This window comes from Peromyscus eremicus, chromosome 4, assembly GCF_949786415.1.
Source record: "Peromyscus eremicus chromosome 4, PerEre_H2_v1, whole genome shotgun sequence".
NCBI classification, from domain to species: domain Eukaryota; kingdom Metazoa; phylum Chordata; class Mammalia; order Rodentia; family Cricetidae; genus Peromyscus; species Peromyscus eremicus.
In genome coordinates, this window is record NC_081419.1 from 35,738,153 (window position 1) to 35,752,408 (window position 14,256).

General features: G+C 47.8%; 1 protein-coding gene across 1 annotated transcript; it reads right to left on the reverse strand.

Moving 5' to 3' along the window:
* Nucleotides 1-3,325: 3,325 nt before the first annotated feature.
* Nr4a2 (nuclear receptor subfamily 4 group A member 2) lies at nucleotides 3,326-8,409 on the reverse strand. Its single transcript, XM_059259143.1, has 7 exons — nucleotides 8,298-8,409; nucleotides 6,958-7,823; nucleotides 6,060-6,189; nucleotides 5,529-5,692; nucleotides 4,454-4,656; nucleotides 3,944-4,122; nucleotides 3,326-3,793 (listed from the first exon to the last, which is right to left on the reverse strand). Exons 2-7 carry the CDS (start codon nucleotides 7,819-7,821, stop codon nucleotides 3,537-3,539), a joined length of 1,797 nt encoding a protein of 598 aa, XP_059115126.1. The 5' UTR covers nucleotides 7,822-7,823; nucleotides 8,298-8,409; the 3' UTR covers nucleotides 3,326-3,536.
* Nucleotides 8,410-14,256: the final 5,847 nt, after the last annotated feature.

Consider the following 14,256-nt stretch of genomic DNA (forward strand, 5'->3'; position numbering starts at 1 on the left):
TACTTCTAGGAGATAGGATCCCCAAGCCCTCTAGGGATAAGGTCCAGGCTGGTACAAGAAAGAAGTACTGAAGGCCAGATCTGTGCCGTGGGTGTGGCTTGATGCTATAACTCTGGACCATGCGTACCTCTGTATCAGAATCAGGACCAGCAATTCAATAAAACACACACACACACACACACACACACACACACACACGCGCGCGCGCGCGCGCGCGCGCGCGCGCCTCCTAAGCGCCCTCTGACCTATTTCAGAAAGCCAAAAGTCTGATCGAGGTAGGGCAGGACACCCAGAAAGGCGGAAGCCGGAGAACACTAGGCAACGGAACCGCCGGTCTGTTCCTGCTTAATTAAGGCCATCTCTCCAAAGAGCCAGAGCGTTCTGGGCAGCCTCTCAACATGGGACTAGACCGCGAAGATTTTAAAATAGACCTTTTCTCAGACCTGAGACACTGGCCATTGGAACAATGACCATGTATTTTCCATTGCTGAAATGACACTCCATAAATGAAACTCAAGGGTCACTGAGGAGCGGAGATGAATAATAAGAAGTTCTCCTTATAAAGTTAGACCTCCTCCTGAAGAAGTTCCCTACACTTTGTTTTGACAATGTAGAGCGACTTTGTTCCTAGAAAGAAAACCTAAGATGGAAAGAGTTCTAGGCAACAAGAACCCTTGAAGACACGGAAGAGGAAGAGATTATAGGCCAATGTGAGCTCAGAGTTGGAATATTACTGTGACTCAGAAATCATAATAGAGGCGAATTAGGAATCATAACTCAGCGCAGAAGGTGCAGTCTGGAGAGCAGGGAGAACATGGTTCCCCTTTCGCTCTTAATTCTCCAGAGGCTCACTATCCCGACTCCCCCATTGGCCTCCGATGATGCTTGAGGCTTCCTTAAGGGAGAATCAGCCTTAGGGTTGTTTCTTGGGATCAACTCTCAGGGATTCTGCGGTGGAATGTAATTGTCTCGGGACTTCCGAAGACACCTGGGAGAACAGCGCTGAGGCAAGCTCATTCTGTCTGCTTAACAGTTTGTGGCTTTGACTCAAAATAAGATGTAAAAATAAAATGAAATATCTGATCTGATCTTAAATATATATATATATATTTACTAGGAAATTGGACATTTCCTTGTTGTTTGATATCCTATGTAGTGGTCTTCCTTTACCCCTCAGGTGCTCGGAGAGAAACCCACCAAGTAAAAATAATTTTAAACTACCACAGGGGACTTTCCTTGTCTCAAAATGCCAGCCACAAAACAATTGTTTTGGGGTTTTTTTTTTTGGGGGGGGGAGGCGGGAAGTTGGCAGCTCTGGCAGCAGTACAGTTATGACAATCCATTTTTAAAACAATAACTTTTGTAAATTTTGGTGACCTAAAGGCCATCTGTAATTAGCCAGGGTCGGCTAATGTGATCAGCCCATCTTGCGGCTCTTCTCCTAGGGCACAACTAAACTACCATCTGCCCAAGGATAGAGGCTGGGAGCCAGCTCAACCCAACACAGTTCCCTTCCTTCCGTGGAAAGTTGGTGTGGGGTGACATGTTAGAGCCCCGTCTTACTCAAATCAAATCGGGGGCCTGACAAAGATTTTTCTTTTAATCTGGAATATTTAAAAGGTGGAATCATCATTCTAAACGTGCAGATTACACCTCATCACCGCCCACCAAGGCAGGGGAATAATGTAAGAAATGTTTCTACAGAGCTCAACCAGGAAGGCTGACTCAGGACTCCGAGGGCCAGAGACCCTGAGCTCTACCTCCCACACTCATACCAGCATGCACGGGAATTGAAAAGGCAAAGACAAAAAGTACAAGACTTTTCAAATCGGTGTGGCCTTTCTGAGTCTCAAGCACTAACTTCCTGAAGGCTGTCCACAACAACTTCCAAAGATCCCGAACCTTAGAAAAGTTTAGGAACTTTTTGATCTCCTAAACTTGCCTTTTGAAACCTGTCCTCACTCAAAACTTACAAGAGTAAGATACATTCTGATAAATGTAGGTCACCAGACTGGAAAAGTCCAGCTAAGGAAAAATATTGCACTGAATTCTCTAGATAATTAGTTCAATTACACCCTTCCTTTTGCCACAATGGATGCGGGCTGTCACTCTGGAAGTCAGATGTCATGGAAGTGACCTACCCCAAATCAATCTCCACTTTTGCCTCTTTCTTATATGTGTTATTCGGTCATCGCTTTTTTTTTCCTGACCCAGAAATAAGACAAAGTCCTGTTCATTTACGTGGTTTATTGTTGTAAACATTAAAGTTGTCTTTCTCAAAGAAAGAACTTATCAGGAAAAAAAAAATCAGCGTCTCTAACTGTCGTTGTACACCATAGAAAAAAGGCAGTGACTCATCTCATGTGCCGTACTAGAAATATACAAAGAAAAATACTACAGAATATGGCAATATTAAAATTCTTACTCAAACATAAAATAATATATTAACTGACAATTTTAGACGTTAAAAAAAAACAAAAAAAATTCAAAGTGCTCAGTAATTTCCAGGGAGTTATGTATATTATAAGCACTCTGGAAACAGTCAAAAGCTGCTGCATGCAAGTTCTGTTTAGCTTTAGACAACAAAATAATCAAGATATAAACTTTCTTTTATCAACATCAACGGTACATACAACACTTACAAACAAGAAATGTTGGACGGTGTTACAAACACTATGTGTCCCTTTTGTCAGGATTTTCCAATGTGTTGATACTTGTGCCCACCTATTATACAATTGAGAAAATGTTTAAGCTCAGATAACTACCAATCTTTATAAAATCTAACAGACTACATAGTGTCTGAAATACTATTTATATAATATAGACATTACTGAAATAGCAAGTGCCTATAACATCTTCAACCTAGAATCACATGCTTGTCCCTTTTTATGTAGTTATTTTTTTTTTTTGCAAACACACTTACTTTTTAGAATTTGTAATATTTATTCATAAATAGGCACAAAATAATTTAAAAAGCCAAACTGCATTGGATAAATTTACAAGCCTCTGCCTTCCTCAACTCATGCCACCCACGCAACATTTAGTTTTACTATATATTACAGCTTTCTTTACAGCAGAAAACTTTGAAGTCTTGTTAAAGGGCAAAATATGTGGGTCCCCTTAAGGAGTGTGTGTGTGTGTGTGTGTGTGTGTGTGTGTGTGTGTGTTACATTTGTCTTAACTGTAACAAGCAAGCATGACCAAACATTTCCCATGGTACATTAGCAATCTTTCTTCTGAACAATAAACTGATTTTTTGAACTGATAATAAAAAGTTTATACCACTGTACTGTGTGTTGTCCATTTTTGCCCCGGAGCCAAAATGCCCTTTCAGGTTCTGCCTGCAGGTTAGGAAATAGTTTTTGTTTGTTTGTTTGTTTGTTTGTTTGTTTGTTTACTTTAGGAATGGGGTTAGGGGTCTACAGAAGGGAGAGGACATGAACTGAACACCTTAGCCAGCTCTCTGCCCAGGACCAGCCCCCTCTGGATAGTTTTTCTTTCCAGGTCTTTTGAAGTGCATGGCATGGGAGAAGATCTTAGAAAGGTAAGGTATCCAGGAAAAGTTTGTCAATTATTGCTGGTGGTGGTACCAAGTCTTCCAATTTCAGGTAGAAAATGCGCTGGAGCCCCTGTGTGCAAAGGGTGCGGAGTTCTGGGAGCTTCCCCAACAGTTTGGACAGATAGTTGGGTCGGTTCAAGCCCCCGTTATTGAAAGTCACGTGGTCTTTAAGACAATTTACAATTTTGTTTTGCAGCTCTTCCACTCGCTTAGGTTCCTTGAGCCCGTGTCTCTCTGCAGAAAATGCAATCGGAACAAAAGAAGAATGCATAGGGAGTTAGTCAGCTGGCAGAGTCAGAGAAAATCTGTGACTAGGGAAAGCCATGACCAGGTCCCACCAGAGGAAGTTCTGAAGGGGAAGCGCCCTGCACCAGCAGTACTGACCTGTGACCATAGCCAGGGCAGCAATGCAGGAGAAGGCAGAAATGTCGATGTTCATATTCTGCAAGTTGGAGGAGAATTCAACAATGGAATCAATCCATTCCCCAAAGCCACGCACGCATTGCAACCTGTGCAAGACCACCCCATTGCAAAAGATGAGTTTACCCTCCACTGGGTTGGACCTGCAATTAATACCAAAGAGAGAGGGGAAAAAAAGAGAGAGAGAGAAGCTAAACAACTAATTACTTGAAGAGCAATAAATGAGGGATTTAAGAGGCACCTAATTACTGAAGAGTTAATAAAATGTAGACCAGTGGACCTTGCAAGGGTTTAATTTCATAACAATCAAGAACTCCTCTATCCCACCTCCACTCCATTCACCCAAGGCTTCTGGGCTCACTCCTTCCCTTCCCCACCTTTTTAAAAATCTTGCCCCTCCCCCCAGCCCCCTCCCCCTTTTTTTCCCCTCCCTTTCCTTTACTTCCTCATTCCTCTCCAGGCCTCCCTCATTACCTGTACGCTAATCGCAGAACAAATAATTCTAAGAAAGCTGATTCAAAAAGCAGGTCTTGATCAGCTTTGGGCAGGTCAGCAAAGCCAGGGATCTTCTCTGCCCAACCTCTGATGATCTCCATGGAGCCAGTCAGGAGATCGTAGAATTGCTGTATATGTTGGGTGTCATCTCCACTCATCTGATAGTCAGGGTTTGCCTGGAACTGGAATTTCATTTTAAAAAGCACTTAATGAGGTTCTCTAAAATATATAACCCGTGAAATTGCTAACCCCGTTTCTAGTAGGGGAGCCAGGTTTTTATAACAATTAAACCTCTCTCTGACCAGTAAGGAAATTAGATGTTCCGGGGCAATTAATTCAATTAGGGACGGTGCTATGAGGTCGCTGCTTTAAATATGTAAATTACCATTTCCATACAGACTAAATACAGTGCCATCCAGCCCTGGGAAACGTTCAGTCTTATCTCCACAAAACAATTGACACGGTAGTATTCATGCTAATCCCAGAGTGGGTCTTGAGCGGAGGCGCCCTTTGCAAAGCTTAATAATATTGCAGTCATCGCTACTAGGTTTGCCCACACTCCCTCCAACAGAAGGAAGCCTGCACATTTTCACCACTGGAGTAAAAGAGGAATTGCAGCGCTTGATCCCTGACCCCGAGACAACCCCCTCCCCCAGTTATTATTCCTCCCATCCTCTTCTCATTCCCTGGCCCCAAGCAAGTCCGATTCTTCATGGGGGGCTGGAAAGGGGAGGCGGCATCCCAGAAACTTCGCATAAAGTAGATCTGGGAAGGAAGGTGAGGCATAGTCTCAGTCTGGGTTTTGCCTTTCAGACCTCAGGTGGAGGCATGGTCCGCAGGCAATAGAGGTTCACAAAGATTCAACCACTCTGGCCTGTGCTCAGGTCTACACTACAGCTACATCACCTCTCTGTCTCCTGGAGCCCAGAGCTGTGAAGCATATATCCTGGTTTGCCTCCCTTACCCTGGAGTCTGGGGCCTTAAGCTGATTATAGGGAGAGGGTCCTGCCCATTTGTTCGTTTGTTCACATGATAAGCCCCACTAGCTTCTTACCCTGGAATAGTCCAGGCTGGTCATAGCCGGGTTGGAGTCGACATGGGCTCTGACGAGGGCACTGATCAGACTCACCGGAGGTGAGGGGGGAGAGGGATCCTGTGGGCTCTTCGGCTTCGAGGGTAAACGACCTCTCCGGCCTTTTAAACTGTCGGTGCGAACCACTGTAAAAAAAAAAAATAGCCCCGTTAACATTGTTCCCTTGAGCCCAGACTCAGCTGTCTCACAGGGTTCTCCCCGGAAGCGGCAGTGGACGCCAGACCTGGTGGCCCAGGGCTCCTCTTGCTCATAAAGACTTTACTAATGAGAAGCATTAAAGAAAAAAAAAGGGGGGGGAGATATTTTATACCTTCCTCCAATTGGGTCGAAGACCAAGAGGGCCCGGTGCCTTTCTTTAGAGAAGGCTGGGCCGTTAGGCAGTGGGATCCTGGAGTGTGTGTGGGGAGAGGGAGGCAGGGAGCAGGGTCCACAAGCAGCTGGTGGTCTTTCAAGGGCACAGAAGGAGAGGTCAGCAGCTTGCCCCAACCCTACCTTCTTTAACCATCCCAACAGCCAGGCACTTCTGAAATCGACAGTATTGACAACGATTTCGGCGGCGCTTGTCCACTGGGCAGTTTTTATTTGCTAAACACACGTATTTCGCGTTTTTTTGCACCGTGCGCTGCAGAGGGAAAGAATGTAGGCCAAAAATTATTATTTTTTAATTCAAAGACCAGTAAACCGGAGACTTTTTTTTTTAAATGGCTTGGGTCTGTGTCCCTTCCTTACAAACACAAACACTACTCCTTTAAAAAAAAATTTTTTCTTCTTGTTCTTTTCTTCCTATTTCCTTTCCTTTTCCTCCCCCAGGGCATTTACCAGAAGAAAATTGATAGCGTTAACATTTGAGCTAACCTTGCCGCTCCTTGCTGTGTTTTATATGCCAGGAGAAGGAGCAGGAGACGCTCAGTAAATACAAATCCGTGGGCATTCATATTATTTACATTCCTTGGAGACCTTCTCTATTTAAAATGATAAGATTATTCAATCAGGATGGCGAAATAAAGAGATCACTTAATTTGACCATAGGGAATTCTGTTCCACTTGGTTAGCTCAGACACGGTTCTCTGTCCTAACCAATTTCAATCTGAACAAGGAAGACAGAGCCTAACACATGCAAATAACCCTCTTCCAACTCTAGCTCTAGCAATTTCGGGCGGGAGCCCGCCGGGGCGGCAGGTTGCTGTGGGGCGAGGAGGAGGGGGGCGCTGAAACCCTTACTCTCCCGGTCTTGCTCATTTCTTTCCTTAGACACCCCGAAGCCCCTTCCGCAGCCCGTGGGTAGTTTCAGGGACCTAGAGCTGGGCTGCCTACCAGAAGGCTAGGGCACACTCCTGGGTCTCAGGTACAAGGTCGTCGCTACCTGCCACCTCCGCCCAGTCTTGCTCACCTTAAAGAAACCTTTGCAGCCCTCACAAGTGCGAACACCGTAGTGCTGACAGGCCGCGTTGTCGCCGCACACCGCGCACAGACCCTCGTTGGAGGGAGAGCCCCGGGACGGCGGAGAGGGCACCTGTGAGTCAAGCAACTGAGACGCGTGGCCGATCTGCAGGCCCGGGAAGCCCATGGATGCCGGCTTGCGAATGGGGTTGGGCACGGCGAAGGTCTGCCCATCCACTACGTGGTGGCTGCCCGCGGGCTCCGGGTTCATGGGGACGTGCAGAGGCCCGTCGAAGCGCATCTGGCAGCTAGACACAGGAGTGCCCGGGGGCGACTGCTTAAAGGAGAAGAGCGAAAGGCGGGAGACAGGTGTCTTCCTCTGCTCGATCATGTGCGTAGTGGCCACGTAGTTCTGGTGGAAGTTGTGAAGAGACCCCGGGTCGTCCCACATAGGGCTGTGCTGCACCTGGAAGCCCGGGGTGCTGGGTGTCGGGGGTGAGGAGGGCTTGTAGTAAACCGACCCGGAGTGTGGCATCATCTCCTCGGACTGAGGGGGCAGGTGGCTGTGCTGCTGGTAGTTGTGCATCTGAATGTCTTCTACCTTAATGGAGGACTGCTGTCCGGACAGGGGCATTTGGTACAAGCAAGGTGGCTTGACGTCGTAGCCTGTGCTGTAGTTGTCCATAAAGGTACTGAAGCTGGGGAGAGAAGTGGTGGCAGTGATTTCAGTGTTGGTGAGGTCCATGCTAAACTTGACAAACTCTGGAGTTAAGAAATCGGAGCTGTATTCTCCCGAAGAGTGGTAACTGTAGCTCTGAGAAGCGGGGCTGGCTCCTTGAGGCGAGGACCCATACTGCGCCTGAACACAAGGCATGGCTGGAAATGAAACAGGGTGATATACACTCAGCCTGGTCAACTGAACACTTTCTTCCGGGCTCAGGTACACCTGGAGCTACACCGGCAGCCCGCGGCGTCAGAGAGAGGGTAGGGGGTGCAGGGGAAGGGCCAAAGAGGTCGGAGCAGCAGTGAAGAAAGGAAAGGGCTGATGATCCCCAAACGACCCAGAGCTGGAAAGCTGTTGAGGGTCTACACTCCCGGATATTTCCAAATGCTCCCCCCCCCCGCCCGCTCCACCCCCTTCCCACAGCCAATATGATGAGCCTCTACGTTGAAGCTCAGGGTCGACAGGATTTCTAGAACCCATGGTCTAGAAATGAAGTTGAATTGCACAATGAGAAACTTGTTCTCCGTGCCCATAAGGCACAGGGCAGGCCGAAGGAAACCCTGCTGCCCTGTGTTTCTGGATATGGGGGAACTCGGGAAAGGTAATGAAAGGAAAAGTTCACTAACCTTCAGCCGAGTTATTGGAGTTTTCGAGGAAATTAAAGGTGGACAGTGTCGTAATTCAACGAAGGACAAAGTTTCCAAGATTTTTAAAAAAGCAATTGGGAATCCAGCCCGTCAGATCTCCCTGAAATACAGACACAGGAAGTTTGAGGATGTTTTCCCACCGAGATTTGGCTGGGCAGAGGCAGTCTCACAGGCAGGCCCTTCCGTGCCTCCTTGGGAATGAGTGTGAAGACTTTAACAAACTGTAGCTTAAATTAAGGACGTGCAAAGACGTGGCTGAACAGCAGATAACACCACTTGTCTCCCACTCTAAATCCCCACAGAGAAAGCATCCTGGAGGGAAGTGATCCCATGAGCCTACTTGATACTTAACAATATAATGAATTGGCCCCTTTGCTATAGATTGGAAGGGTCATTTTCATTCTACTTTATTTCAAACCTGACTGAGAAGACTGAACTAGAGAGAAAGCATGGAGTGGAAGCCTTCTCTTAGGTATTTTTCTTGTAGACAAACGGACTTTCCTTTCAGAAAGGAAAAGAAAGTTAGTAGACCTCAAGAATATACAGTGAAAAAAAAAACAACAACAGCGATCCCACGCTTAGAACATGTTAGCAAGGCCTGGACAACCTAGAAGCCAGTTTGGACGCAAGTGTACAGCATTTGTAATTGCTTTTGACCCAGTACTAGGGGTTAAGGGTACAAGTGAATTGCTGTTCCTCCAGAGAACTGGATTTTCAACACCTTTAATGGCCCAGAGTTGATGAGAGAGACCTCTACTTTACCAGAAGTATCTTGGGTCAACTGCAGAGGGAAGGAGATATTACGCATATAATATTGGCACCAAAGTTAGAAGCACAGCAAGCTAAACACCTTCTCCACAATGTTTTCCACAGGCTGCCTACTTGCTGGGACAAGGTACTCTTGTGTCCTAGCAATTTTCAGACGTTCCCACTTGGCAAGGCATTCTAGAGCATAGACAGACTTGTTAATAAAGATAAAGAAACCCAACACCCGCTCCTTCTGCTCCCTCTCTCCGTTCTTCCATGATCTTGCTTCAAGGAGTGGAGAAGGTTAACCAGAAAAAGAAAAAAGAAAAAGGACTCTTGATTCCCCCCCATCCGCCGCCGCCCTTGGAAATACGTCTGTGCTGGATATTAACCCCTAGCAGTGTCACGGTTTTATAACTGCACTCTTTACCTCACGCACACACGCTGGCACACTACCCAAGGACAGCATTTATCAAAACCAGAAATTTCAGGCAACTTAGCAACAGGACACTCTACGACACCACCCTTACACGACGGTACCCGGGAAACATCCGCACGCGGGCGAGCTGAGCGACACTGTTCCCAAGCAACGCATAAACTTTCTCTCCCGGACTGTTTCCCACATGTTCATGAGATCTGGAGTCTCCAACAAGCCACAATCCATTTCACACCAAGAGCAAACTTTGCGCACATCTCCGCAGACAAGTCCGCAGCTCCTAAAACTGTGGGAGTCCCCCTTCCACATCCACCAATGAGAAGCCCGGAAGGCTCTGCCGGCAGCCAACTCCCCCCCTAACGCTCCAGCCCAAGTTCCAGCAAAGGCTCGGCTGAGCCGCGCGCGCCCACTCGCCATCTCCCCCACCCACCCACCCCCAGCCCCTTGGCGCTCCGCGTCTCTGGCGCCCACTTGCAGAGAACCTGTTCCCGGTACTCGGAGACCCGGAGGACGCGAGACCACCGGCGGCACCGCCGCACTTACTCACTTCTCTGCTCTCTTCATTCATTCAACTCCGCCGAAGTGCAGTTCCTTTCGGGAGCCGGGGCTCCGGGGTCCGCGGGAGCGCTGCGGGATCCGGGCGCGGGGGAGCCACACGCCGCCAGCCCGGCGGGAGAAAAGGCAGGCAGCCGGCGGGGCAGGCGAGAGGGACGCGGAGCTGTGCAGAGCCGCGGGGCGGACTGGCCCTGGCCGCCAATGTGCCTTTGTTTATGTGGCTCGGGCTGCCGCTGCCAACATGCACCTAAAGTCTGCGCGCGTCAGCGCGCGTCAGCGGCCCGCGGTCCAATCGCCGCGCTGCCGCGCTCCCCGGACTCCTGGCCCGCGCTCGCTTTGGTATATTTCCGACCTGACGTCACGACTGAGGCTGATTTTAAGGTGGGAACGGTTCTCCGTTCACCTTGGTAGCCCACTGGGGTGGTTTTTTCTTTTTCTTTTTTTTTTTTTTTCCGAAAGAAGTGTGACTTCTGCAACCCAGGTCCGGGAAACCTGCGGTGATGCTACGCTTCACCTGCCCCCAGGCCCTGAGTCCTCACGCATGGGGAGGGGGCAACAAAAGCTTGAACGGAAAAGAACGCTGGCGTGGGCCAGGTAGCTGGCACCTGGGCCGCACGGGCAGAGGTGTGCCTTGTTGCTTCCCAACATCACCCTCCACACAGTCCTTAGCGGAAGTGCAGACAGATGACCCGAGACTCGTAGCTCTCCAAGGGCTTGGGCGTTAGATAGGATTTTGATAGTTCGTGCATCTCCTTCTTCCTTTTTCTATCTCAATCTTCCACCCTCCTTCTAGAGATAAGAAGATGGGGCCCATTTTTCTTGCCCCCTCTTTCCTGCAACTAAAAAGCTATTAATGCTAAAAGGGGAGTGGGGGAAGAGAAGGTAGACACTGAGGCAGGCCTTCGAGGACCCCACGAGTAGGAGTGAACTGTTGCCTGCTTTTCTTTTGCAGACAATGCATCAAAGAGTCGGCAACAGGTGCGCCTCCAGCAGGAAGGTGATCTGTTCCATCCCTTCGGTCAACTCTTAACAGCGTTGACATTTCGCTGTGCCCACCAAGCCCGTCCTGTCTCTTCTCACAGGTTTCTGAAACGCAAGGGCTGTCGTACCCGCAACCAAGGAGAAAGCATGGTGGAAAAAGCGGCAAAGGGAGTGGAACCCGAGGTGGTGACTGGCCGTGCGGCGTCTCGAGGGGGAAAAAAACGGGAGTGTGTGCCCATCGCCTCAGCCCAGGGTCCCCGTGGGCTGTGCGAGCGTGTCCTACCACCATAGTCCTCAGAGTCGCCTCCCGCTGTGCTCTGCAAGACAATCCGCCCGCCAAGCGCGTGGATCTTTCTAGCAAAGGGATCGCCCCTCCTCCGGAGGGCTAACCCTTTCTCCCAGTACCCTAGAGAAACTGGGCGTCTGACTTCCTAGGGTTTCTCCTGAGACCAGGAAGGGGCTGGGGCCGAGGGAGGACGACTTTGGAGGGTCCCCTTCTCCGCCCAGGACAGCGCTCCTCCTCCCCTCCTTTCCAGCGCTGGCTCGCTCACAAGCTGCCGGGGGAGGGGGGCTGTGCGATGTGCAACTCGGCCCCCTCTCGGTGATCCTAGCACCGGTGGAGAGCACCGCGGAACTCTCAGGGTTGTGGGGTTGCTCATTCCTAGCCTGCACCTCCGCCTTCGCCGGCTCCGTGCGGAGCGAGCCTGCGGCTGCAGAGGCGTTGCCATAGGGTGCCCTGCGGCTGCCCAGACAAGCCGCGGGCTCCACTGTGCATCAGCCTCGGGGAAACCTACGTGACCACCTTAAGTTTCCCCCAGATGTTGCGGCTGCTTCTCCAGCTGCTGCTGCTACGGCTCAGCAGTGCCCTAGTGGGCGCGAGAAAAAATAAAAAAATAAAATAAAACCAGGAAGTGGGGGGAGGGTGCAAGAGGGGGCAGGGTGAAGAACAGCTTATTAGTGTGAGCTCGGCAGCGTCAGCGCCCCGTGGGCAGAAGCGATTCCACGCGAACGAAAGGGAAAAAGTGAGAGTTTGGAGAGCAATGGAGAAGGAAGGGGGTGGGGGTGGCGGTGACGCAGGGGCGCAGGCATTGACGCACCGGCCAGGCTGGGCCCAAAATAGCAGCAACTCCAGCTCACAGGCGCCCTCCCGGGTTCCCTTCCCCTTCCGCGAGGGAGCAGGGTGCGGTCAGGGGGAGCTTTCCTTGATCCACGCGGTGGGCCCGGTTCCCGGCAGCTATTTTCAGACAGTCGGAAACCCAAGCTTAGCTACACTGGGGTGGAAGTTATTATTTTTTAATACAGTTCCAGGAGAGCGAGTACCAAGAGAAGTTTAAGATCTTAACCACAGCCCTCCCTACACAAATGCGGCTAAGTAGATATGTTGCCCTCTGAACACTCCTCTCCCTCAGTCATTGAAAACACTCAGTCTGGGTTGAGTTGAGTCTGAGGACATTTTGAAAAATGCCCTCCCAGAGAGAGGAAAGGGGGCCCGGAGTTTTTATATTGAGCACCACGGAACAAGCACAGTAATGTGACTTATTATTCTTTAGCAACTTGCGGTTCATGGTTCTCTAACAAGAGCCTTTGCTTCAAGTCGTGATATACCCAAAATCAAAAGGCAGTGGTCATAGCAATTTAATACAATAATAAGTGAGAATAGATTCATGATAACATGTATATGAGAGAAAGTGAAGACATCCGTGTGTGAGTTTTCCCTCTCTTCAAATTCAGCTTCAGCTTCCTGGGATGTTACTACTACTTAGGAAAGACTCAAACTCGCTTATACTAATTCTTGGCTGAGACTATTCTAAAGTTGGAGTTTGGAGCAGAGCTCGCACGTGCTCCAGGTGGTAAGGATCCAGTGCACAGATCGGGAAGTACACAAGGTCCGTGCTCAAAACCTCAGACTGCTTTTTTTCCCACTTGATTCTGAAGGGATAAAACTGCAGGAGTAAAGACAAGGTCTGCAATTGACTGATCTTGTCAGTAGGGGGCCTGACTCCACAATGTTCCAGAAACACTCTCACACAAGCACACGCACGCGCGCGCTCTCTCACACACACACACACACACACACACACACACACACACACACACACAATTAGCTATTTACTACTTAGGCTAACTAAGCCCCAGGAGAAATTTCTGCAGGCCCAAATGTTCATATTGTTTGGAATTCATAAACAATGACAACTCTTTTATTTTTTTCTATTTTGTCCAAAACGGAAACAGTTCAACACATGGAATTTGGTTCACAATGGATTTTCTTTATTTCCTCCTGCCCATGTTTAACTCACTGTTAGGTCACAGAGGAAAAAAACCAAAATGGCAATAAAATCTCCCATTTTATCTCAAAGCAGTTCAAATTGGCATATAGTTTGGAAAAATGAAAGCATGTTTTAAAATCCTATGATTACATGTTTAAATAAATTATAGTTTAGGAGAGAATTCCTGTGGGTATATTTGCTAGTACATAAGAGAATGCTTTTGTGCATGGAGGTTTAATTACACATATAATGGAATCAAAATGTAGAATTGAACAACCTTTCAGAAAATGTTAAAACGATGCTTTAGGCTAAAAGGAACTGAAATTCTGCATTTATGTGGCTGCAACCCTTCTACATTCTTACACATAAATATTTCAAATAAAGTATTTTATAACTCAATTAAAATGACAATTTTTTTTTCTGGATCCAGAGTCTGATATAACTTTAAATTATTGCCATGTTTAAATGTGTAAACTTTCCCCACAATAAAGGTCTATTTTCTTAATAATTTAAAATAATGGAAGCAAAAAAAAAATGGTGCTATCCATAGTAGCTCCCCCTTATATAAATTATAAGTTGTTATTAATAAATATAATGATGTGACCTCAAAAAGCACTGATGAAAGTGTTATATTACCTTTTATGATACTAACACATACTAAGCAGAATATATTTGCCTGTGTGTAGAAAAATATTTTCATTGAAAATCAGTATAAATGCACATAAACTCACATCTAAACCTAAGTATTTTATTTTATGCATGGCTAAGAAGATTATACTTAATAAAACTGAGCTTTTGGTATAATTTAGAGAGCAAACATAAATGTAATCCCATAGGATTTTCTATTCTAATGCATGGGGAAGAGGCCTCTGGGGACTGATTTCAGTGTTCTCCCCAAATGAATTCAGAGACTTCACAATGCAGATACAATGAAACAGACATACCTGTTAGG

Coding starts and splice junctions, on each gene's coding strand:
- Nr4a2 (XM_059259143.1), bottom strand. CDS start 7,821: ATGCCTTGTGTTCAGGCGCAGTATGGGTCCTCGCCTCAAGGAGCCAGC. Junction 5,693..6,059: donor TGTTGGGATGGTTAAAGAAG/GTAGGGTTGGGG, acceptor TTTTTTTTACAG/TGGTTCGCACCGACAGTTTA. Junction 4,657..5,528: donor CCAGCCTGGACTATTCCAGG/GTAAGAAGCTAG, acceptor ATGAAATTCCAG/TTCCAGGCAAACCCTGACTA.